We start from the raw sequence: 27,856 nt of genomic DNA, 5'->3' as shown, positions 1-27,856 counted from the left end.
TGTGATTGTGAGTTTTGGGAGAATATACTGTATGAGCAGGACAAGGGGCATGATTATGGTTCATTGTTCTGCTCTCAGCTCTGTCCTGTTGCATTATGTCGTATGCATGTGAGTCTATGTACATATGTGTGGAAAACTGGATTTTACATACTCCTGCCTTTTCACTTATTTGGTTCAAGCATGAGAGAATCTACATTCCATTTTAATAAGCCTTGTTCTTGATCAGCCATTGGGGGTCACTTACAAGGGTCTGATTCAATTATTCCTCCTTTCACAACAGGAGGAAAACATTTTCATGGTGAATGGTTTGCCTAAATAGATTACCATCTCAAATAATTCAATTTCCGTTAATTTGATTGATTTCATACCAAGGGGGGAAAGAAATCTTAATTTAAAACCATTGCATTTCTAATCAAACATTAACTGAGAGAGAGGCCCGGGTGAAAATCTTTTATTACCAGTTTCTTCACTCATTTAAATGGAAAATGCTGATGGCTGCCTTATTAAATGGCACCACCCGTATTCAGTGCACGACTAGCTCATATGTGAGATCTCCAAAGTAAACTACTTGGCCGTTTTTAAGCCGCATGGCCACCCCCTGCATAATACACAGATTGAGCACACACAATCACATGGTACCATCCACACATGCATGCACAGAGAATCTATAGCTGGCCATTACTACAGAGGATCCAGATGAAGCAGTTCAGCCATCTGATCTATTTCCATCCATTATTCATCCTGCTTGGGGAGACAGAGACGTTGGGCTTCTCTTCATGGAGAGGCCCAGGAACCCCATCTATTCTCATGAGCAAAGGAAATGCCATGCAGTGGTGGAGTGAATCACTAATACAGCAAAGGAGCATGAGAGAGAGTGAGAGAGACAGAGAGTGAAAACAAAAAGTTGGGAGTGTGGCATATTGTGAGTATAAAATAACTGAAATGACCCATTAGGTGGTACTGTATGTCAAATTATTACAGATCCAGAAAGTTACAACAACAGAAATCCAGAATGTGAAGATATAACTTATTAAGCATATCTCCTCCAGGTGCACCTTCCAGACTGATGCCCACTAATACTATGAGGTCGGAAAATAAAGCAGCCCAGCCTGTGCTGAGGGGAGAAAACACCTTGTGGAGACACTGTGAGTGGCAGGCAGAACTGGCAAGCTGCCACAGATAATAACATCTGAAATAAATTTGATGTGTGGAATTCAATCTGTAGTGATAGGGACGGCTGCAGCATTAGAGTGAAGTTCTAAATGCTATCTACTCATCCATGGAATGAGGACTGACACGCAGTCTCAGAGAATAGATTGTGCAATTAGCAGCCTTTGTGCTGTTCTGACACAATGAAAAAGGGAAATGAGATTCAATGTTGTCATGCATGGTTCTCTGTACCTCTGTGATTCCCATAAGATATTCCAAATGTACCATGTTGCAGGTGAGAATAAGCCAGGGAGTTGAAACGTTACGAGATATAATAAAGAGCGTGCAGAGAAAGGAAGAGAGTTCAGTTGGTCACACTTATTAATAATCTGCAGTATTTCATTTCAGTTCAAACCAGTATGGCTGTAAAATGTGATTTTTCTGATATGATTTTGCTCAGTTTTGGAGAAGCATCAGCTACAATTATAAAATACAATACTCCATTCAAAGAAAAGGGGGCGCTCTTTGAGTAGGCATTCAACATAAAGACTTGAGAGGTTCACCAAACTTCACTGATTTTTCCCTTTGATTAAATAGGTTCTATGTGGATTGCCCACATATATATGTATATGCATATATGCTCATTTTTGAACAGAAACACACATTTGTACTGTTTGTTTTTATGTCAAAGCCTCACTGACTACACTCCTGACTCAGCATGCTGTTGTAATTTCATTTAAATAATATTTATGAAAAGGTCACATGACGTAAAACCAGGTTAAAATAACACATCCTTGCTTTATCTGCAGCCCTTAAAGGAGTCTAGAATACACAGTCCATTTAACAAAGAGCAGCTTACACTGCTTGGCCTTACTACTGTATAATAAACATAAACTAACTGCTGTTTTATCTCAGGATTATTTGTGCTTGAGCTATAAAATCAAAGTGCAGCCAGTTGAGTATAGGTTGGTCTCACCCACATGAACTAACAGACTATAACCATAAAAGAAAATTACTATAATATTCCTATAAAGTGTCTGTGGTTCTCGTTTGTGAGTTTATAGTTACCTCACCTCACTCCATGATATTTTTACGTTTCCCCTGGTATCACTTTAATATTCATATTGGGAATTACAGTGTGTGTTTTGGGGTTTCGCTGTCAATCTATACGGACCGCAATGCAATTTTGACATTTTTTTTTAATTTTACTTTGAAATTCCTATATTATTTTATAGGCCTAGGTGTCATCGCAACATAATGCAGCCCAATATGATAGCAGGCTCCCTGCTTGAGCCCTCCCTCCGCCTCTGATGTGTCTACATTTTCATCCCATGGCCGTCTCTAGGTGATTTAGCGCCGCCAGTCTCAAGCAGGTGTCCAACATGGCGATCACGGGGAGCGGATCTCTCGCTATTTCTCTCTCTGTTTTAGTGATTTCAGTGGCGTTTCTTCCGAAAGGTAAGTTTTGTTTTTTTTTGTTGTTTTTTTTGTTTTTTTGTTTTTGCCGTCTTGTGTGTGTCTGTGTGTGTGTGTGTATCGGTGATGCAGAAATTATTCCTTGTACAGCTAAAGCTCGGGGAGTACCGGGGAGAAGTTGTGGTGCGTTTGCGCGCTGGATGCGCACAAGCTTTTCCTGAAAATCTCAGCATCACTTTGTGTTGCTCCGATTATTCTGTCGGCTCCAAAACACACACGTCTGTTTGTAGACACTGTCAGTGTACTTAGCATCGTTTTAGGGCTGCCGTGTGAGAGTTTTGCTGCAAAGGGAAGAGAATCCACTGCTATGAAAAGTAACTCGTGCTGCACAATTGCATAGGCGGAGTGAAAGTATCACCAGCGATAATTGGAAATGGTGGTACAGTATTTAGCCCTAGGGCAAGTTGAAGGCAGAGCTTCATCGAAACCGTGGCTCTTTATTACCAAATGAGACCGGGTTCTCCGGTAGTGAGCGAGCACGGCTCAGACGCACTTGTACCCTTCGGTCATACCGCATAAACCTTCACAGTCCCAACTCATCCCCCCTACTGTCTACAAATCGCTCAAGTCTGCGCTTCAGGTGCGCTTTGGTGAAAAACACGCATTGCAGCTCTAGTCTCGCACAGTGTCCTCTGACCGCACAACTGCAGCCTGTGATTCCAGTGTGTGTGTGTGCGTGTGTGTGTTTCTAGTCCGCAGTCTTCACTTCTACTCCGGTTAGTGAGGCTGGAGATGTAAATCTGCCATGTCGCTCTTGGGCTTTGGGTTACAGCGTGAAACTACATCAGCCAGGAGCGCCTAAACGTGCACGACCATTGCAGTCCCCAGTTCCGATCATTTCCCTGTTATTCCACCGCGGTTGCATCAGAGTTGCATGCGTCAGTGTTTTTTTTTTCTTTCTTCTTTTTCCTGGAAAACGTATCCACTGACAGTAATGACGAATTTGAAGCATATAACTGTCAACTTGCAGTCTCTTTAAATCCCTCCCAGGGGTTGGATGGACATGTTGTTCTGTCCATCCCCGGGTTGTGAAAATGGCAAAGCAACAGTTGCGATGAGGGGCTTTTACGCTTGAAGACTACTTGAGCGACTCTCTGGTTTCATTTCTGATTCACATACTGCCATTTAGTGGCTCCACACTAGTAGGTTACAGTAGTGTTATCTGCACCACTTCATCAACAGGTCTGCAGAAACTCATGAAAGCCTGTATCTTTGTCTATGTGTGTGTGTGCGTGCGTGTGTGTGTACGTGTGTGTGTGGTGAGATCGACAACATGCTCCCAAAATGAGGTTACTAGTTAAACAGACGGTGGCAGTTTTTTGCTTTTTTACAGCTCACAGCTTACAAGGTTTTCATTTCACAGTTGTTGCATTTATTATGGTCTGTGTTGAATAGCAGCTGAGTGACATTTACAGCATTGTCTAGCATCTCCTTGTCACATTAATTCAATTAACCTCTCAGTCAGATATAATAATGCATCAGAAATGCGCAGTCACCTTAGAGCTCCATACACCAAGGGTTGTAGCATTAGGAAACTGACAGGGTTTATTGGTTCAGGTAAAATCTCCAAGCAGGAAATTCGCCTCAAACCTTAGGTTTTCTTTGATTGTCTTTGTACCAGCTGCTGGGAGAGAGAAAAAAAAAGCAAAAACAAAACAAAAGGGGCCCAAGCATTTGCTTTGTGAAGTGCTGACAGTATGCTTTTTCACAGTGTCCATTTTTTTTTCAGTGGATTTTAACTTTGCATCTAAAGAACAAGCTCACTGACTGGATGTTGCCTAAGACAGTATTGTTCAGCCATCCATTCATTAGTTATACCGCTTATCCTGTAGAGGCTAGAGGTGAGGTACACTATGGACAGATCACCAGTCCTCCCAAGGAGAGAAGTTTAATTAAAGAAAGGTGGAGGAAGAGTGAGAGACAGGTAATCCTAGCCATCAGAAAGTTGCTGCTTTAATGACTGCTGGAGCTAAAGGGCTGCCTCTGCTGAGCATCCTATTATGAAATGCTGAGACTTTGCATTTTAACAATCTGTTTAGCAATATTTTCCTCGCTGCATCTCCTGGGACTCGGGCCTGTTGTGGCATATCAGATGTTTGAATTTCAGAAAGGTTGCATATTCTCGCTTGTTGCCAGTTTAGAGTCATTCGTTGGGAGTGAGTGATGGTGAAGCGGATCAATACGAGCTGTCACGAGCCTCAAGGCGCTGCTGGAAGACAGGATCTCAGAGAGACAAAAGGAAACATACAGTTGTTACTGTGCTCTTAGTTGCCAGTTGGCATGTGCCACAGTAAGTGATTGAAGATGTTCGTCCCTGCTTGTGGTCGGTTTGGCTTTGAAATCTGTTTGCAGTGTACTGCTCTGCCCTCACTTTCTGTTTTGGAGGGTGGTAGTTTTTTTTATAGTCTCACTTATCATACAAGTGTTGATGTATTTTTTGCTTGTCTTCTGTCTGCATTGACGTATATTCATGTCATAAAACTTTAACGTGAGAACTGAAGGTTAATTGGAAAGAGCACAGTATTAAGGGCTAGTGGTGATAAAAGTATTTTATCCTTTACTTAAGAATAAGTACAACAATAGAAAAAATACTGAAAATTTTACTTATTCAGGTTTTTACTGAAGTAAAAGTAGGTATTTACAGCAAAATATACCTATTCTTAAAAATGAAGTGCTAATTATGTAAAAAAAAAACTACTCAGCACAAAGGATATTTGATAATATTTTCGTGCAAGTACATTAAAATTGTATTAAGTGCAGCGCTTGCTTGAGTAAATGCACTTAGTTATTGTACATTTTAGTGCTGAGAAAAACAATGAGCAGTGAGTTATATGTTAATTTGATTTATTTTTTTCGATTAAGTCATTTGTTGAGTCTGTTAGTATCTTAAATGATTACCTGATGTTGCCTTCAAATTTATTGTTTTGTCTAATTGGTCAAAATAGCAGTGCCCTGCCATATATAACAAAGTAAAGCATTAAAATTGGCGAAGCTGAGATCTGAGAAATTACCCAGATGATTAATTGATTATCAGAATTGATGCTGAGTATTTTCTGTGGATTCATTAATCGATTAAATGAGTCATTGTTTCAGCTCTGGGTGCATTACTGCTATCTCTGTAGCCAAATGATGTGGTCTTCTCTCTACTATCTGTGTAAAATAGCACTTACAGTATAGTACCATGTTTCAGGATAAATTTAATATTGCACTTAATGGCCCATTGATATGTGCCCGCTTGCGAAGTATTTCATCGCCTGTACGTTGAGATCACCACAGTACATCATTTGTAACAATAATATACTCTTCTATTTAAAGAAATTGAATTTATTGCTCATTAAATTTACATTAAACTCTGCTTAATAAGCCTCACTCTAATTGCAAGATAATGCATGGCACTACTTTATGCGGTGGCAGCTAATCTTACTGTTGAAAAGGGAGGGGCTGGCAGAGAATTGGCAGCTGATGCATGTAAGGATTTCAGCCACTGGTAGCAGATTTAGCAAAGTAAGTCATGTGGGCTTATGCTGTTATCATTTCACTGAGGACATCGCACCTCCAGGCTGTGTTTGTCTACTGTATCTGCTCTGAATTTGGCTGCTGTGCACAAGTCCCTGTCTACAAATTGGACGTATTTAAACCATCACTGCCTTGTCAGAGCATGGCAATGTGTGAATGTGCATCTCCGATCAGTCTTCACACTCTCTTTGAAATAGCTTATAAAGTGTTGGAGTGCGGAAGGTCCTTGGAGTTCCTAGTGAACAGGCGGATTTCACAAGTCAGAGGTTGTAGCAAGGCATGAAACATGTTGCAGGAAGAAGTTGGTTTTGGAGGTCCATGTTCTATTTCTATTCTTTAAATGAGATCCTTTTTTGATTCTGAAGTACATACTACATCTGGTCGTGTTGACAAGGTCACAGAAGTGCTACTGTAGACATGCTATCACTTTGAGTCATGTAATAGATATAAAAAAAATTAAAAAAAAACAAATCTCGGGACATTTCTACATAAGGGATTTGTAATGTGGTGTCAAGCTGAATGACAAACTGAGGAGGATCAAAAATCTGTCTGTCTGTGTTGAAATGTAGTAAACAGTCAATTAAGAGAAACAGACAGATGACAGGTCCTTTCATGATTGTGGGGACAGAAGCCTCCATTCATGACTGTGCTGTGGTAATGAGGAGGAGAGCTGCTGTCTCTGCTTATGAATATGACATTGTTCTCTCTGTTCCCTGGATCTGACAGACCTCACTCTATTGGCTGCAGTGCTTAGACAGTGACAATCAGGTCCACAATGAAAAAATAAAAAAGGAAATGCAATGTTTTTGTTTGGAAGGGGGCACAGGGTGCACATTAGTATGGCTGATGAAACAATTACAAATCACTATTAAGGCTGGGGAACAGTTGACGCACAGTGCTTTCTAAGTGAAGCACTACAGTAGGCAGAAAACACTGTAACCTGCACTGTGCTGTAATTCAAACAAAAATGTTAAGGATTCAGTTCAGAAAGATAAAGAAACTTTAAAAATGCCTAAAGGCCACGACCCCCGACCCCACCCATTAGTGTGTACCCTGCAGAGATGTTAGTAGAGATACCATGAATCATCGTACTGTGACCATTCGTCTGTCCCTCACACATCACAGATGCCAGTAATTGTGTTTTTACTAGTGTTGGAGGAGATTCAGGTTTTGACACCATTAAACCTTCCCTAAATTTTAGCACAGTGTAGTGCATTGCCAGATTAGTTTAAGATTCATACTAGAGGGGAAATAATATTAAGGTTATTGATAGAGGGAGAATCTGCTTTTGTACTGACTTGTGCCAGAAGATGATTTTGTCATATGAATGTATAATCATTAAGAGACTTATTAAAGTTCGACAGTTAAAATTCCATTTAACAGCAAACTCTGCATTTGAGACCTTGTAAGTTTTTGGCGTTTTTCCTGTGCACCCTTTTGTGTAGTACTTTAATGCCTGCACTTACTGGAAACACAATGAACATATTAAAAAAACAAATAAGACATTAAGTAAATAATCATATAAATACAAAGAAAAGGTATGATCTAAATATGAAACTGTGACATAATCCAATAGGTTTTTCAGACAAGACAAGTAGGGCTATGCATAGTTGAGTTTCATAAGTTTGTCTTGACTAACGAACAACAATTTTGTGATGTAAAATTATAAATGGGAACTGAAAACAGAGGGTTTACAAATCGAGTGTTTCATAGTCCCTTAATTTTGTCTTTATTTCTAAACATTTGTTTTATGATGTCTTCAGTTTTTGTTTATTAATGCTGTGATTTGATATGGTGAACTTATTAGCAAACAGTTTTATTGACAGATTCCACAGAGGAACATTAGAATTCATGTTTCTGACCACCTGCTGAATGTAATTTTAGTATTCTCTCGCTTTTAGCTGTTTTTGGTCTCCATTGGTTGTTCAGATGGAAAATCCTCCACTTTGCTTAGAGCTGAAAACAGCTGCATGCTGTGTCTGAAAATGACGCTATGAGAGCGGTGATAGTGAATCTAAACAATAATTAAGTGCTGGACGGCTAAGCAGTGTGCTGAAACCTGCTATGAAGCTCTGGGCAACTGAGTGGAGGTGCAGAGTAGACATAGACATAACTCTTTCTAAGGTCACCACTACACGTGAACGCTGTCACACCCACAGTTGATGCATTATTAAAAAATATTGATCATAGCTGCTTTAGCAGAGAACAGGTAGGTATCCTTGCTTTAACCTAATAGGTGCACTATATCCATATATTATCTGTATGTCAGCTGCCTCTGATGTAACTTCTCATGAATTGCATCTTGTATTAAACAGTGCACCTATTGGGTAAAGCGGGGCCCTACAATATTTGGATTTTGTCAGAAGTTGGGGATGATCCTCACATTATCAAAAATTACATCAAACAGGCCATAAGGACACTCTCTCTAATTTGTTCACTCATGCGTGTGTTACATGCAATATCTGAGACAGCAGTAGTACAACTAGTAAAGTATTTTGTTTGGGTCTAAAGGGAATCACAGTTACAGCCTCAGCATATGTCTTACTTACTAACTTTGTCTTTGATGGTCTGTTGTCCTCTTTCTTTAGCTTATTGCACACCAAAATCACTGTGCTCATATTTTAGTAAGCTACTCTGTCATGAGGTCAGTCACAGATAGGAAGTTGACCAACAAGAGAAACCAGAGACCTGGATGAGACTCAGAACAAAACTGCCAACATTAAGGTTAAATAACTGTTGATCAATGTGGAGGAGAAGGGACTCTTTCTGAGAGACTCTCTAATCAATAAATTCAGTTATGCAGCTCCTGCTAATCCAGTGCTTAAATTGGAATGAAAAAGGTTCTGGTGCTTTAACCAGCAGTCGTTCAAAAAGAGCTGTTTTTCTCTGGTCCATTAGGAAAGTTGATCAACAGGCAGGCACTGTTATGTTAGTTACTTGCTTTGGTCACATTTGGACATATTGAGCTGAGGGGTTGTTTGGGAGTTGGCCAGTTCACACCCCCTTTGGACCAGTCCAGTCCACTTTTCCCATGCTGATTTAATGGCTGATCACTTGTGTAGAAATCTGAAGGCAAGAGTGATTCAGTTTCTGGCACAGCTCGGTTGCACCCTGCATTTCAGACAACAGGAGAGGACCAACACCTTTCTCTCTCTCTCTCTCTCTCTCTCTCTCTCTCTCTGGCCTTGTCTGGGGAGATCTGGGTCTGATAAAATAACCACTATGTACCCGGAGTCCTCTGTAAACAGGAGCACTAAGGTGGAAGTAAAGCAGCACACTGGGAGAAAATCAAAAGAACAAGTAGGAACGAGTGCCGACAGAATGCAAACACTACATTAATCAATAAATCATACGTTGCTAATAGAAGGAAAATCCACTGGATGTGTCACACTTTACTCCAAGATAAGAATAAAAAATATAAAAATCGAATTTCCCTAGATTTATATCTCACTTATACAGAGAGATATTAGCACAGGTACTGTTTTTTGCTCAACACAGTCCCACACTGGAATCAGATGCTCCTTTTCTCACTGGAATGCTGCTTGCCAATGCATTTATGCAGACTGAATGAAAGATTATTCCCTTACACAGCAGGATAGAGCTCAAATTGGGGACCACATTAGAATAGCCTGGTCCTTCCAAGTTTTTGTGTTTCTCTTCAGCAGTGCTCCCAGTGCACACTAATGTTTCTCTAATTTTATTTGAACAATACACTCAGGGATGCCAGCTGGAAAGAACAAACAAGTCTTAGAGAAACAACATTAAATACATTAAAAGACCTGAAAAATAGAACCCCCTGTAATGTAATGCATTACCCTGTGAGTAAATTCAACTTTAAGTAGCAGCCAGACTAATCAAAAAGTCTGGCTGCTACTTAGAACTGCAGCTAATAACTTATTTCCATTATAAAATTAATGGTTAATTGTTTCGACTGCAAAATATGAAAAAATAGTGAAGACAGCAGCTTGTAACAGCTTTTCGGGATCTGACTTGATGACTTCAAATTGCTTTGTTCTGCCTGACTTACAGTACAGAGACAAAACAAAATGATTTTTTTTTTTTTTTATAGAAAAGCAGCAAATCTGCCATTTTTGCTTAAAATGAGTAACATATTTTTTTTTTTCGATTAATCAGTTAAAAGCTGTTTGTGTGCAGACTTGATTTTATGATCTATGTGGAGATTGTAGTTTCTCATTGGACTGCGCTACATTGTCGATTGCTTCAAAGGTAACTTGGCAGGAGAATGTGTACATTCAACATGTGCTTAGTTATTTTAACATTTTAAAATTTATACTTGCCAATCTCATAGCCGGTGGAGTCTTTGGTGAGACTAATGTTAAAGAAAGGGTAATCATTACAGAATTTACAGTCGATGGAGAGCTTTTTACTTCCTCTCAAGGTGAATCATGAGAAGATTTCGATGGTATTTACTCAGATGAGAGCTGTTGTCTGACAGGTTGGGGCTGCCTGCCTTCAGGGGATCATGCTCTTGAGTTATCAGTGTGACGATAGACCCATCTTAATTACTCTCAGATACAGCACTATAATCTGTCATTGTCAGACTGATCAAGACTGTGCAAACCAAAGCACTAAGACTCATTTACCCAAACCAGAAGCCTATTGATTACTTCTCATACTTGAGTCATTGCACTGCAGAGAGACATGGGAGGCAATAGAGTTAATGGAAGGGGGAACTCAAAGTCACATTGTTTACATCTAAGATGACAGGTAAATGTATTTGAAAGGAAATATGGGTTAGATCCATTGGCTTCCACATAGCCGTCTGTCTTTAGCTAACAAGGAAAGTAAACTCGAGCCGCTGTACAATCAACTGCCCTGCAGTTCAGATGGTGAGCTTACTGCTCAGCAGAGTTTATTTTTCAAAATCAAATCCATGACTGTGCCTTGCATAACTAAACATTTGGATTTTTCTTTTCTTTTCTTTTCTTTAACAGTTTGTAATAATATGGGCATATTCATTGATAAAAGGATGCCACCTCCACAGCACAGAAATACACCACTTCTATCACATGGTTGGCTTTTGTAGGTGGTGATAATGGTGAATGCCAACATAGATGCCTCTGAAATGTGATGTCCCTTTTCCATACTGTACATGCTCTATACACTGCCTACGATTCTCTAATTAACAAGATTTTCTGTATTTGCAGTAAGTATACAATCAATCATACTTAACTGACAGTTAACCAAGAGACAGGAAACTGGCTTTACAAAAAATATAATAGTATTTGTTGTTATTTTTCAGTGACTCTTGAAGCTGTTTCACACAGTTAGCTGTAATTATCATTTAGACACTGCACTGTGGGAGAATAGTGTCCATTGACGACAACGGTTTTATTTACTTTGCATACTGACTGTTTAGGAAAGACGTTTTTTTTTTCAGTGTAAACTTTGAAACCTGATTAAAATTAGTATGTAGTATGACACACAGCTAATAATTCCATATGTCCTGACAGAAAACACCTCTGCGTATCTGTAGATCTTTGCCTCTTAGCTACATATTTAAAAACTGGTAGCACATCTAAAGTAGTCAAAGACCCAGTGGCTATTTTTTATTAATCGTATAGGTATTTGAAGTTCATTATATTTTTATATCTCTGATTTAAAGTAATAGATGCAGAATCTCCATTTTTTGTGTTTTATATGCAATGGTACTTTACAGTACAGGCCTGAAACACCAGTTTGCGTCATCAGTCACGACTGTATCAGTAGTTGAGCGTAGTCGTTTGAATATTTATATACAGTGGTGTGAAAATGTGTTGCCCCCCCGTTAAAATATAACTTAACTGTGGTTTATCACACCTGAGTTCAATTCCTCTTGCCACAGCCAGGCCTGATTACTGCCACACCTGTTTGCAATCAAGAAATCACTTAAATAGGACCTGCCTGACAAAGCGATGTAGACCAAAAGATCCTCAAAAGCTCCAAAGACATTCAAAAACAAATGAGAAAGAAAGTAATTGAGATCTCTCAGTCTGGAAAAGGTTATAAAGCCATTCCTAAAGCTTTAGGACTGCAGCGAACCACAGTGAGAGCCCTTATCTACAAATGGCAAAAACATGGAACAGTGGAGAACCTTCCCAGGAGTGGCCAGCCGACCAAAGTTACCCCAAGAGCGCAGCGACAACTCATCCAAGAGGTCACAAAAGACCCCACAACAACATCCAAAGAACTGCAGGCCTCACTTGCCTCAGTTACGGTCACTGTTCATGACTCCACCATAAGAAAGAGACTGGGCGAAAATGGTCTGCATGGCAGAGTTCCAAGATGAAAACTGCTGCTGAGCAAAAAGAACATTAAGGCTTGTTTCAGTTTTGTCAGAAAACATCTTGATGATCATATTATTTTTGTATTAAAAGATGTGATTTAGGGCTGATAGCAGGCTCCAGGTCCATGTTGTGAGTTTTGATCATCGGTCATGTATCTGAATCACTACAGTATGTACTTTAAAAGACTAAAAGGTGAACATACATATAGTTGCTACTGAAGCCCCAAAACATATAAAGAAATAGAACTGCAAACTTTGCATCTTCTCTTTACACACTTTCATTAATTAAACTAATAACTCCTTATTTTTTGTTGTGACTCCTGCTATGCATGAATTGATATATATTTTCCCCCAGTTGGGGCCTAATAGGGGTGTTGAAGTAAGTTTGTTGACTTTCCCTTAATGAGCTATGGACCTTAATGGCGTCCAGTGTGCAAGTTTATTCTCTTATCATTATGTGCTGATGTTTGTTTTGCTTTGTTTTGTTGTGGTTTTCCAAACAGTACTTTATAACTTCACTATTAAAAGTCTTGTACAACTTAACATTGCACAAAAACTGTTCTACTGTTAAAAATACTCCCCACAGATGGCACTCAGTAGCAGACCGCCATTAATGCTATTCATTTGTCAAGATAAGCCGATTTCACTTGTCAGATTTTTCACTCAAAGTTAATTCTTTTGGTCCTTTGTTCTTTGTTCCACCAGTGTACCATTTCTGGAAAAAAAGAGAATAGAAGAGCAGTTATTTACATATACAATATAAATACACTCAAAGGTGTACTATTTTTGATACTGCGTTGTGAATCTTTTGCAGGTTTTTGTGAACACTGAAACTACACCTCCTGCTATTTATGAAAAATTTTCTTCCTTTTTATTAACTCATAATTATTTGAAACATTGAGAGGCAGACAAGCACAATCAGGCAAAGACACATGTCATCAAACTTCCAACTGACCCAGTTTTTTAAAATATAACACTGCTTTCTAATGTTTCTGTATATTGTATATACTTTGTAGTAGAAACTGTAGTGGAACTTCCAAGATGGTCTTATTAGAATAGAGTAGATTATATGGGTGCAAGCAGGAAATCTCAGTAGTACCTCTAGGTAAACCACTGGCAGGTGTAATGATGGTTTTTGAGCAAGAGAGATCTTTGTCCTCGTGGATGACGCTGTGGCTTACAGGCAGAAATCCATACTTCAGTGCACAAAGAACAAGCACATAGAGTTAACTTTAGTTCTTTATGGGCTCTCTGCAATCAGGACTCATTTAGTTTTGACAAGCCATGATTCTCTCTTAAATGTTATTGGTCATTATAAAGTCTGCACACTCTCTAAATCTGTGTTTCAATTGGTTTTCTGTTTTCCTTGGAGGCATAACACATGCCAAAACTCATTAGCACAGAGCTTCTGTTTGCAAAAAAAACAAAACAAAACAAAAAAAATCTTAGCACCTATCTTCTTTGACTTCTCGCTTTAAATGTCTCTTGATGGGTATGCATATAGAAATTCATCTTCAGAACAAGTGAGTTCACAGTAGCTAGTGAAATGAAATGTATAGACCCACTGGTTTGGTGAAACATTATGTGTGCTGTCCCTCAAGCCATATAGGGATTTTTTTTTGTGCAAGCTTCCATGTTACTCAGAAAAAGAGCTCTCTCTTTTATGAGAGCTGTCAGTCCATTTAATGGAAGTACAGTAGCGTATGGCACTGCCATTTGGCTGTGTGAAATCTGAGGGTTGTGTTTTCATAGGGGCATATGACACAAATCACAGCGTTTTTTTTTTTTTTTTTTTTTTTTTTTAAATGTAGTGGTTCATAAACAGGATCATTATTTGTGAGTTGTAAACAGGATCATTACTGGAATTGTCAGTTTATGTAGCCATAAACACAGTTTCATTCCCAATTTGGCAGTAGTGGTTTAGCTGCATGTAGATTCAACCAAATCTAATTGCATGCTCCGCAGTAATAATTCAAGTAAAAAAGGACAAACTGCACCTTTTTTTATGTTTATTGTTTTTTAATGTTTGCGATGTTATTTAAAACTGTAAATCTAGTTAATATGTGCTGTCATGTGGTGACCTCTGCCCTTTCAGTATTCAGTTTGATTTGCCTCTGGCAATTTATTTTGCTTGCTGTCTGTTTCCACTCACGGTTCCTTCACATCCTGAGCAAGTTTCCTCTTGGAAGAAACTTCTCTGAACTCTCCACACATTACCAAACTCTGTGTCACCGTGCGGAGAGCTCTGCTTTTAAAAGTGATTAGAGGAGCCGATGTGATTGGCCCTGATTGTTATCCTCTCCTTGCACTCTTAGCAATAATGTATGATAATAGCTTCCGTCTAAATTTCACCCTGTTTCCATGTACAGCATCAGGGCACCATGGGCCAGCGGCCATCAGATTTTGATTCAAATGTTGCTAAATCCAGAGAGGGACATTATTTATTAGTTTTATTTAGCATGTCTTTAATACAATTTAATGATATATACATTAAATGTTGTTAACTTGGATGTTTAATGGATAACAAGCAGATGTCATTTGGCACCTTCAGTAATATGTCAGACTTAATGAATCATTGCTCTAAAGTGGCTCACATTTTTATTTTCATGCACTTTGAAATACAGTAGAACGCTTGTCATGCATCTCAACAAAATGCATCTTAGAAAAATATATAAGTGAAATATTTTACAGCTTCACCCTGTTGTCTAAAACTTACAAAATGAAAAGTTTTGTTTTGTCAGCATAAGTCAAACTTAGCGCTGTATAGAAAACCTCAGAGGAAGACAAAGCTGCTCTAGTCTAAAAACAGATATCAATAAATGTAAACAGAACCGGCCTAGGGATGTCATTAAAAAGAATAGCATGTCTAGACCTCATAAAACCAAAACATATTGTTATTTCGAAGCAGCAGGAGTTATTGCCTGTGAGCACTAAGATGACATCCATCAATTTAGGATTTTATTGGAAAATGTAGATAGGCTACTTGGGAGATGTAAATGATTTACTTAGCATAAAGTTTTGCTTGAACAGGCAGGGAGATAGTGTAGTTAGTGAGGGCAGGGAAGTATGTGTGTGACAAAGGCGGTATTGAAGCAAAAGCTGATTTCCTAAGCCTGAGAGAATCCAGATCTGTGCATGAATTAATAGGCTGGACCTGAACAACATGGATTATTCTGGTTCAAATATCAGTAGACTTAAGGGTTGTCAAATGGCATACATGTGTAATAGGATTGTTGTACATGATTTCATTTTGTCACTTGTACCCAAATGTCACATCTTCTAAGGTTTCCACTGATTGTCACTGTTGGCACAAATTGCTGCTTTATCCCCTCTGCCATTTTACATTGTACATTCAGGCCCATTGAACAGATCCTCTGCAAAGTTCTAATGATATGATGGCGAGTGGAAACTTTTTCTGTAATGAGGACAGTTGATACAATAGATCTCAGAGCACAAACAAAATCACTATTAACTTCATTACTGCCTGTCAAGTGCAAGATGATGATATGTTATGTGACAACAACCTGAATACATTAAATTAACATAAAAACAGTTTGAATTTGGTGCATGGAAGTTTGGAAAATTCCACAGTGCAATTCTGAAATGGTAGAGATTCAAAGTACAGAGCATTTGCATGCAGCTGTGTATCACTTTGACGCATTGGCCTCATCTTTCAGTAAATCTCAAATCTACATTTATTCAAATGTGCTCAGTGCGGTGAAGGTTGACACTGCATAATCCATCAAAATGTTCCGTTTGAAGAGAGGGGCTGGAATTATTTGAATCATCAGAAAGCAGCCTTGCTTGTGTTGGAGCCAGGGTAGAAACTGATGAAAGTTTGAACCCAGAGAACAAAACTATAAGGACACAAAAAAGAACAACAACAAAAAAAAAAGAAAACAACAGCATAAAATCACCTAGCAGTGGAACGGAAATCTTTTCTCTTTCTGACCTTGTCTTTCTCTTTTCTAATACTGCTGTTTGTTATTACCAACAAAACAGAGTAAAATAGCATTTTACATCGGCTGCAGTTGTGCAGTAAAATACATTATTTTGTAATGCTCAGCCTGATAATGAGATGAACATTGTGATGCCTGTGGTTTTCATTGTTGCCTTTTCCTCATGAGTCACTATAAATACCCTGATTGCTCTGCCCATCTATTTTATTGCTATAAACAGAATATTAATGCTGCATCTAAGTGTCGTGCAGTCAATAATAAAAACAAATCTATACTAATAATTAAATAAGTCAACAGTGAAGTGAAAGGCTGGCAACAAAGATGATTTTGAAAAATATATCTAATATCTCATTTTTATTCTGTTCAGGTATGTACATGTGCAGGTGGAGTTTTTGTTGTGCTGACTAAAAGTTGCGAGGTGATTTAGTTCAATCATAGTTTTAGATTGATCTTTATATTTATTTTCTACTGAGTCTTTTCTTTTTTTGCCACAGCTTACATCTTCGATCGGTGTTTTGGAGCTGTTACTGTAGATTGCATGCAGCAAAAGAAACAAGCACTGGAGCTTTCAAATCTAATATTTGTCAGAAACATACCCAAATCTCCAGCATATTGAGAAGACAATCATTCTCTCTAAATGCCCACATAATCGTAAAGCTTGCTAACTGTAACTGTTTATAGCCTCCTGTCTTTTAAATTGAGTTGTGTTTTATTTTCATATCTAATTGTTGTTGCAATCATTTAAACAGGTGGTTTAAATTCCCTAGTTGGACCATAATGTGTAACCGTTTTAATCCTGTCCACTAATCATTTGTCACAGTGAAAATTTGTAAGGATGAATATGGAAGAGAACAAAGAAGATGTGTTTCTATGGCTGTCTTTTCAGTGTCTTTAGTCAAGGTTGTGGTTTACGCCGATATATTACGTGACGCTTTCATTTACACAGATCTCAGCTCTCTGCTTAATGCGTGTATGGGGAGAGCTTCGAGGCTGTGTTTTTTTTTTGTTTTTTTTTTTCCCTTCCGTGTCCAATCTCAAGGTTAAAATGTGTGGTAAGGGACCCTGTGTAAAAAATGAATTAAGCAGCATTTTGCTGTGCTTCAGTTAAGGTCAAAACTGTAACCTTAATCTCAGTCTCACTTCTGTGATGTTTTACAGATCAAAATTGAATTTTCTTGATTATGTACAACTTTAGTGGCATACATGCAATTACCAATCTTTACCAGTATTCCACAAGACTTAATCCAATTGCTTGAACATTTGCTTTTATTTATTCTTTGACAGCATTCTTTCAAGTTGAGTTAGTTTTAGAGGGTTATTTTTTACATGTTTAGAGATATACATTCACTTTTTGTGAAAAGTTTGAAGAAATGATCAATAGTACTTTCATATTTGTCAATGACATATGATGTTATGACAAACGTTAGTCCCCAAAGCATCGGAATAGGAAGAGGAAACTGCTTAGAGTGAGGTTGGGATCAAGTTAAGCATCATATGACTGGTTTGGGGTATGGTGAAGGTCAGGTTTAGATTAAAGTGAAGGGATATACATATCCTGAGTTCACTTCCCCCAGAATCTGCTTTCCAGCCTTGTGATCTAACACTGACTGCAAAGCTACAGGCAAAGATGACCTTAGCATAAAGGCTGGAAACAGGGAAAACAGCTACTATAGCCTAGGGTGTGTATCTGTCCCTTTCAGATGATTTCTAGATACATTAGTCGATACAGATGGGTACATCTTTTGACAGCATAATACAGTTCAATTTAGATACTGTTTTTTTTTTTTTTAAATAAGGTGACTATTTATGATACCGCTGTGCATGTTGCCTGTGTCAGGCAGTGTTGCATACAGTAACCTTTCAGTGTGGGGATATTGGGGATTGCATTAAATACGTATGCACCTGGGGAGTGTGGAGCTGTTCCTCCTTTTTTTCAGTCTTTGTGCTAAGGTATGCTAACGGTCTTCTGGCTGTATATTAAACAGACAGGTATGAAAGTGTTATTGATCTTCTCATCAAACTCAAGGCAAAAATGTAAATACACCCACTTGTCAAAAATGTTCAGTGTTTTTAACAGGGAAGTAATGGGGAAACCTCAAAAACAGATGCAGGGCAAGCTTCCCTTACAAAATGTAGAGAAAAGAGAATTGTATTTTAAAAAGAAAAAGGTCCATATATGAGAACAGTAGGGGACCAGTATGGAAGACATCAGTACAGTCACATTTTATGCTTTAATGTGGAAAGTGCAACCTGGAGATGGTATGATTTGTTAAACTTGTCAGGAAGAGGAAATGAGTGAGGAGATTTATTTTAACACGTTTTTGAATTATTCATTCATATACAGAAAACATCATTTTTGCAAAAAAAAAAAGAAAAAAAAAAGACATTTCTTGTCTCTTTGACTTGATAACTTGTTGATTAGCAGCACAGATATATGAAAAGAGAGCAGAGGGAGTTTTCATAGTTCCTCGGATGGCACATTGAGCCCATGGCTGATGATCTGTTGAATGACAGTTGGCAGGCCCGCTGGGAGGCACCTGTCTGTCAAAATACATTGTAAACGTAAGTGACATTATTAGGAAAATGCTGTCACCTTGCGCTTACGCAACGTGACGTTTGAAATGATGTACTAATGGCAAACAAAGTCTAGTGTGACGGGTGACATGTTTTGGCCAATGATTACGCATAATTGTGTTTAATGATTCCTTAGACACACAAACATGTCAGACAAACCAGTTACATGTTTGTTTTTGTCTCCAGCCATTGCTCTTTGTGTTGAGTAGGTCACCTCGGAATATTCATCACCTCTTATGTCATCAGCGATGACACAATTTGCAGCAAAACATCTTACTCTTCATTCTGCGGGGCCGTGTATTGCCAACCCAGACCAGCATGGTTATCAGACATCCACAATGGCATAATTATGGAGTATTAAACCGTCACAATGACACGTCAGTCAGACAAGATATGCAAAATGCCAGCGAGGCCTACTCAGTTTAGCTTTACTGACGTCAAAATAGCCTGAAAAATGGAGATTTGTTTGCTGCCGGATCATAATTACGATTGGTATTTATGAGCCCCATCAAGCCTTCAGTCAAGAGGAGCTGCATTTGAAGGTGACTCTTGGATGCATCACATCATGCTGTGGAGAGAGTGAAACAAGGCTTTTAGACAAGCTCTCCTCTCTCCAAAGCCTTTTAAGTCATCATCACTCTAGCCAGCTGTATGATAGTTCACATGATGTATCACCTGTTAAGAGTTGCAGCATACGCACCACCAACAGACAGTGACAATGAGTCTGGCACCAAGCCGCGGTTCGTTTCAATAGTTGTTTGATGCTTTCGTTATTAAGCTTTTGCTTCCGTGCTGTCGTGTTAAGCGTTAAACTGCCAGTTAGGTTTAGGGGATGCATCCTTAGGCCCTTTTCCGTCCTGCTTGTCGTTGCAGTGATGTGGCCAGTTGAATTTTTCATGGCTTCAATCAGTTTGAAGCAGCTTGTTAGGCTGGAGATTCTGACACAGTTTGTGATTCTGCTGTCCGTCCAAATGTCGTTCAGCTGAAGATCAGCTGTCTGCATTCGTACAGGGTGAGCAAACCAGCAATTAGTCCGTTTTAAGGAGAAGGTCCAAATTGTGTAGCTTTGTCTGGTAAAATTATTGCTCTCATGAAGATAAAAATGTACCAACTATACTCATTTTTGACATGTGTAGACACACTGACACTCCTTGACTATTGAATATTGAATATTCAGTTATACTTGAGGAGTCTTAAATAAATATATCACTTTCTGCCAGTGTTAAAATCAAACAGGGTATCATAGCCAACTTCTAACACTTGGAAAAGCAATACTGGTCTTAGTAGTAACAGTGGATCCAGTAAAAAAAACTGTGAAATGCCAGGTTTTTTTTTAAGTTGTTTCTTGTATTGGAGTGTGATTTTTAACCAGGTTATTTTGGTGCAAATTGTGAAAAAACCTACAAGTGGGACAACAGGACACTTAGGTTCATGTGAAGGTAGCTGCTGCCTACACACAGGGATGTCCTTTTTTCTTTCTGTGCTTTTTTCCCCCCCCTTCTCCTTTGTTTCTTTCGTCACTCCTCGTTGCCTCAGGCACTTATTACAGTTAGAGGGCAGGTGTGTGTCTGGCCTCAGCTGGGCATTATCCTGGCCTAGATTGTCCTTGGACCCCCATGTCTGTCTTATAACCTTAGCTGTGGCAGCCCCATATATCACTGGCTATTCTTAAATCTTTCCTTACCATTAATTAATCCACTTTTGTCTGATTCAGAAATGATCAAAGGCAAAGCATCAAAGCATTTTATGGAGGTAATTACTCACTCATTAGCCATATGTTTGACAAGTACGCCCTGCTGGCATTCGAAACCTCTCTATTAATCATAAACACTGATCTGACAAAAGAAGTGATGAAATGATGAAATATATATCCTGACTGAGAATCAGTAAGATTATATTATTGATGGATTACAGAGCGACCTGTCATAAAATAGCACAGTCTTTAGTTGATGTATGACTGCTGAGAATATATTTTGGGTCATCTTTGCTGCCACCATATTTCTTCACAAACCATGTTGCAGTCATCATTATCAGTCTGACCCGCTTGGGGAATTTTTCTCCCCCATTCAAACACCCACATGTCAACACATGCAGCTTGTTATAACTGAAACAATCCAAACAAATGATCTCACTGGCCAGCTAAACATGTTTCCCTCCACATAATATGAAGATGATACCCTCCTTTCCTCCACCCCTTAACCCCTCCAAACCAGCCACCCACTCTCCGTCTACTCTCTTGCTGGGCGATCTCCCCAGGCTGTGAGGACAAGACAGGACAGGGGAGGATAAATTACAGCCGCAGAGCCCCGGCTTTCTCTCTTGCTTTCATTTGCACCAGCAATTAATCAGCCATCACTGGAGAGCTCTTGCATGTCAGGCTGAGGATTTTATTAGGGATGTCCTTTATGGGCCTTAATGAGACTTATGTCTTCCTTGAGTATTTCATTTGCTGCACATAGCCTGGCTGCTTGTAACCTTGAGGTGAGGTTTTTTTTTTTTTTCCACCAGCAGTAAAGCTAGCCAGGGCTTTGTTACTCACCTCTAAAAGATCTGGACTTGATCCGCTCTTTCATCCACTGCCTCCCTCACTATTACAAATCCCTTCTGTCTTGCAGATCTATCTAATTTTAGATACAATTAGGGCTGATTTGTTTTGTTTATCCTGGTATTCCTCCTTGCTGCAGTTTGGATTTGCAGCTCTAAGTGAGTTATTGAAAATGTGGCAAATCACCTTTCGTATTGTATAATGCAGTGCTAGACAATTATGCAGCTCAATAATTGCTTCAACATAATTAAAATAAAACAGGTAGGGCATGATCACTCAAACTTGCTGACTGATGTTTGGTATTATTAATCTTTTTATAATATTCAAGTCAACCTGGGAAACAGCTTTTTTTGTATCAATGATATAGAGCACTTCTGCACGAACAGCGTTTTCTGTCAAAGCTGGAATAGTTATTTAGTTATGCATATTTTATATTTTAGAGATTTAAAACCAAACACTGGGTAAACGCCTACCACTGGAATAGTACAAAACAAATATTCCATCTGCTGAACATCCACAAAAACTTAGAACCCATTTGCCAAGTCGTGCTCTTTTTCCACATTCCAACAAAAGGTCATAATATATTTCACTGCTCAATTTGTGCCACGTTAACCAAAATGTATAATGTTATTATCAGTTGTTTTAATGTTTATTCCAAAATTTGACAGAATTACTAAATGATGATGGACCATTTCATGTCAGGTTTCCTCAGTTAGGAAATACAGTTAAACGCTTATTGTGTTAAATGCAGCTGGAGTTTAATACAGATGCTCCTTGACCAACAAACAGAAGAACTTACAGTATCTGTTGAAAGAGCAGCCAAATTCACATGGTCTTAATCAAGATGTCAATCAGTAATAATTACAATCTGATGACTGTGAACTGAGCACAAGCATTGTTCCAAAAAACAGCAAGGCCGTATAGTCAGGCTATGACTCCTACCTTCCTGGAGAGGTGAAAGTCTTCATCTGACAGCTCACTGTGACTGCTTCTTCTTCCATTACTGCCTGCAATATTTAAAACTGACCAGCTGTCAAAAAAATGATGAGAGTGATTTTTTTTTTTTTTTTGTATAAGCATGTCAATGAATGGTCACTGTCAGCGCTGACGCATCTTCTCTTGTGTTTTTTAAAACAACACACACACAAAAAAAAAACCTTGTCTGGTTGAATGCTTTTATTGTGAAACCGCAGCAATAGGGAAAATATTTGGTTTGGATTAGCAGCAACTTAATGCAGACTGACATGGTGTTAAGAACTAAACAGTGAGGCTGATATAACTGAGATAAACATTTTCCTGTGAATTTGTTGTGGATGTGAACGGGAGAGCAATGGCGGACATTACTGAATGCAAATATGTTGGCCAGTACTGGAACAGCATCCACAATGCTTTTCTTTTATGAAAATCTACAGGCTTATTAATTAGGTTAAGATTTTTTTATGCAACGGAACACTTTCTCATCCAGATGGTTATTAGAAACTATAAGGACTGGTACTTGTTTAACAGACCATCTGGGTATTTCAAAGAAACTCTGTGACTCATAATATGTAATGGTAACACACAAGCTGGAGCTAGCGGCATTGTAGTCTAAAGTACATTTTGGACTGCGGAACTGCTATCTATACAGTACTTACAATACAGTTGCAAACCAGTGCAAACCTGCTGAATGTTCACTGTCTATTTCAAATACAGGGCAATAAGGGAAACATTTTCTTCCCCCAGTTTTTCTCCTTTTATTGTTGTGTTGTTGGAAAATTTGAAGCTGGCTGCCCTGTTTTGTGTGTGCCCAAACATCACCAGCTACAATCACGTTGAAAATACCCAGAGTGGGCGTCACCCAGTTAACCCATAACCACAGAGTCGACCAGTAAGAGGATATGGAGGCCATCTGGAAGCATTTTTACAGTATGGTGTGGCAGTGTGCCCATGTGTGCTACAGGAAGGGTCGTAAGACGGTCATGAAAAAGAGACTATCTGGAATTCTCCAAGGACATAGACATGAATATTCTCAGTCCAATTTTCTGGGTCAAACGTAAGCTCAACCAAAGAAGATGACCTGATCACATCTGTTGTGCAGCGTGAATGATCAAACTAAATGACCTTTAGAAACTTAAATGATATTGCAGCACTTCTTTAAGCAGCGTTTGCAGTATGTGACGAGGAGGGAGAGAGGACTTAAAATTGCTGTGGCTGCCCTCTTTTTTTTTTTATTCAAAGGCCCCATATGCTAATAAGTAGGACATTTTACTGGGCTGCCACAAGTTTGGAGAGGGTTTGAGGACCTCAAAACTAGGAACTGAATGTCATTATACATAATCAAAAGAAAAACAAGACTATAATCATTAGTAATGTTCCATAACACAGAGCTTTTTTTGAAAGTGACCAGTAAAAAAAAGTAGCAACTACAACACTAAAATACTGGTTGCATGCATTTGTGATAATCCAATTATATAATGGATATTATAACACTATGGGCTTTTACGTGTCATATGTTTAGAAAATTGTATTTGCAGTTTTAAATGCAGGAGTTTTGCTTATAATGGGGTATTATTGATTTTTTTTGTTGTTTGTTTAAAACATTACCTGCCACATACTGCACATGTGGCAAATGTGGAAATGTAGCTCTGTTGGAGACACATACACAGATATACATATGCATGTTTTTAGCTTTTTTCAAACTCCCAAACACACACACACACTCTCTCTCTCACGTACACACACATTAATACACACACAAGCCCTTTCCTCACTGACCACACATCGATGGCCAGCTGTGTTCCTCGTTTGACAGCCAGGTGGCTCAGACTTTGGAGTGCAGCAGCTTCAGTTAATTAAGGTTACACGTTTGGATCTTGTCAATGGGTAATTTGCAGATGAGAAGGAGTCAGAAACTTTTTCTTACTTCAGCAGCCTAAGCATTGTTTTTGTCTTCCCTAATGACTTGGGCCTGTCAGGTGGAACAAGACTAAACAGCGCTTGCAATCCAGCAACTCAGAAGCTTGGTTGGATAAAGTTTGCTCTGAGAACTGCGGTAGCCAAAAATCAATATTGAACTTAGACAAGCTATTTACAGTACCTTGATAATGTTTGACAGAGGCTGATCCAGCTTTCTGTGTGTGGTTAGTATGAGGAAGGCACTGGTCTTTCCTTTGGAGACTACTAGAGCTGCTTTTCAGTAATCAACAGTGCAGTAATTATTGTATGGTGGCACAGTGGAGCGGTGGCTAGCACTGTCACCTTGTCAAAGCAAGAAGGTTCCAGGTTTGAATCCAATTTAACCATGGGGCCTTTCTGTGTGGAGTTTGCATTTTCTCCTTATGTCTGCATGGGTTTTCGCCAGATACACCAGCTTCATCCTACAGTCCAAACACATGCATGTTATGTTAACTGTTGACTCTAAATTGCGCCTGAGTGTGCTTTTCTTATATGTTCATATATGATAGTCTTCTCAATAGCTTTGGGTTTTGAGTGTTATTAGAATAAAATTTGAAAATATCTAATTGACCAGGGAACAATATAGTTAGCATTTGAATAATCATGAAAATACACAACAGCTCTATCAATAATGAGTTTGCAGCCCTCTAGACAGCACTGATCAAACTGTAAGTCCATTTACTGTAAAATTCAGATGGTTTGTGCCTGTGTGTTGTTTTATTGCTAACACTTTTAGACTTATACTTACTATAAGTTATATTTATTATTACTGTATTTGTCACTATAGCTCTTTAATTCCTGTGGAAAGTGTGTATGTTGCATACATTCAGGAAGGCTTGTGTCCAGACAAGGCATGTGACATAGGCTCTTAACATTAGTGACAAAGAGAACTTGTCTGTGAGCCCTTTTTAACATAACCAATTATTAATTTTTGAGAAGGTTCTACAAAAGAGATTGTATTCTTCCTTTAAAAAAAATCTCCTTCATTCTGTTTTTTAATACAAAGGAATAATACTTAATATAAGAATATATGCAGCTCCTGAGACAGAGAACGAGTATGAACAATTCTCTCCATAGGTCTGAAACCACAGACTATAATATGATCACATTATTAAATCTTTAATAATAAATCTGGATCTGCACTGTAGAATATGAAAGTGACTTTTTCTAACCTATAGAAACATTCCTCTTTATATACATGCCTCATACTCTGTAATATTTATTTTTATGAAACAGTTAAAATTATTACCCCTAGAGATTCTTGCTAAATGGCCTCATACTCAGAACACATTTCACAATTAATTATCTGTGCAGACATGCCACATTTATGATGTCTGGCTTGGAGAAAAATTCATGTTACATATTCATGTAAATACATACATTAATTGGCCTGGATCTAATAAAAGTCTATGGAGGAAAATAAGGCAGTTAAAAATCTAATGATAATTTTGGCTTACCAAGAATTAGTTTTTTTTTTGTTTTTTTTTGCCTGTGCAAAACCTGGAAGAAAATGAGGTTCCGCCTTTTTTTTTTGCATTTTTAACGCAATTAATTTGTAGTTTGAGGTGTGACAGCGGTAAGAAACACAAGTGGAGGAGCAGAATAATCAAATGACTCCCTCCCTGGGATTTAATAAACCAGAAAGTGCTAATTTCACCTTTGATTGCATACGGTATTTAATGCCTAAAGAAAGCATATCTAACTTCTAATCATGTGCCCAGTGTGCCGACTGTTTTGTTCTGCATGCATTATGCTGCACAGTGCCCTTGGCAGGAGAGAACAGCCAGAGAGGGAGAACATCGTGACCTATGATGGCTAGAAACTGATCTTTAATAAACAAAGACAGAAAATCTCTGCAAATGTTTCTCTCCTACATACAGAGAGGACTAAAGTGTTGAAATGGTTAATAGATTAATTTTAAATACGGGCAATATTGACATAGTATTCACAAGGTCCACCTGTGGAGCCTGTAGTACATAGAGTAGTTGTTAGGTTTATATGAAAAGTGAATTGCATTAAATGTGGATGTTTAGAACAGCAGAAAAAAATTCCCATTTAATTTATTTGCAAATGTTATCATACACCTCCTAGTAAATTAGGCTACTATGAAGTTTCACAATACATAATACAGCGTACGACACAGTGGGCTTTGCTGCTGATATTATTTGCTTAATCATAAAATAACTGCATAGAAATTTCCAAACATAAATCAAATGTATGCATGTACTATGTAATTTGAACAGCTTATTAACTGTGAACAGCAGTCAGTGGTAGAGGAACTACTCATATCCTTTAATTAAGTGAAAATACCAGTACTAATCCAATATTATATCACTATATAGCACATCATAAGGATATTGTTACTCCTGCATTATTTTTAAAGCAGAATTTGTGTTGTGCTGGTTATGGTAGAGCAATTTCTTTAGCTATTTTAAACCAATGATTATTTTCCCATTTCCCATTGCAGAAATCTAGTTCTTGTTTTTAAATGTAGGAAAATAATAGAGATGTCTGTCACCATTACCTAGAGCCCATAGTGACACTGTCAGATGACATGTTCTGTCATTCCTCATTTAAGACATGGAAAAGCAGCAAATACTCACGTTTGAGACTGACGTTGACATTTCAGGTGTTTATCTCTTGTTCTATTTTCATGATAAGATGAATTAAATGCTTACATGTGACATGCTAAAGAGGTAGCATGAGATGTTAACATTAAGAAACATTACCAACACTTAAATAGTGGCCATACCAGGCTAGAAATGGCTGTAGCAGCAAATCCCCTCAGGGTATTGAATTGAGCTACTATATTTTTTTTTATTGGCTACAAATTCAACTTTTCATTTGTGAGAGGACATATGTGCCATATTTCGATTCGATGCAATTCTTTAAGTCAATTTAAGTCAATTCAGTTCAATTCAATTCAGCACCAAAATCACAATTCAATAATCTCACGGCAGTTTACATAGAAACCCAACAAATCCCCTATGAGCAAGCACTTGGTGACCGTGAAGAGGAAACACTCGCTTTAATAAAAGAAACCTCCAGCAGAACCGAGCTCAGTTTGGGCGGCCATCTGCTTCGATCGGTTGGGGTGAGTGGATAGAGGAGAGAGAAAAGAACAGCAACAATGAACAACAAATAAACACTGTGTAGGTTGGTGGGGCCAGTGACTGCACATCAGCAATATACAGCTCGTCAGTCTGTCAGGCTGACACATTCACAGGCAATTTAAGGTTACCTAACTGAAATAATTAACTTATTATTAAAAAGTCAAATAGAGACTAATCTATAAATCAATCATTCTAGCTAAACTCAAAAACATATTAAACAAACATATTAGAACTGTACTAAACATACAAGTCATGGAGAAGTCAAGATTTTTTTTTATACCTAGCTCAAAAAAAAAAAAACAAC

At 38.4% G+C, this 27,856-nt stretch overlaps 1 protein-coding gene across 3 annotated transcripts in view; it reads left to right on the top strand.

Annotated features, from left to right (window-relative positions):
* The first annotated feature begins 2,479 nt into the window (after nt 1-2,479).
* cadm1b (cell adhesion molecule 1b) overlaps nt 2,480-27,856 on the top strand; it is a 134,262-nt gene continuing 108,885 nt past the window's right edge. For 2 of the 3 annotated variants that reach the window (XM_026319478.1, XM_026319461.1), the window contains exon 1: nt 2,480-2,607. In XM_026319478.1, the coding sequence (XP_026175263.1) occupies nt 2,532-2,607 (76 nt within the window). In that variant the 5' untranslated portion in view covers nt 2,480-2,531. The remainder of the gene's footprint in view (nt 2,608-27,856) is intronic. The other variant, XM_026319469.1, reaches the window with a different exon arrangement.

Source organism: Mastacembelus armatus, chromosome 13 (assembly GCF_900324485.2).
Source record: "Mastacembelus armatus chromosome 13, fMasArm1.2, whole genome shotgun sequence".
NCBI lineage: Eukaryota > Metazoa > Chordata > Actinopteri > Synbranchiformes > Mastacembelidae > Mastacembelus > Mastacembelus armatus.
This window is presented reverse-complemented; position numbering and strand designations above follow the sequence as displayed.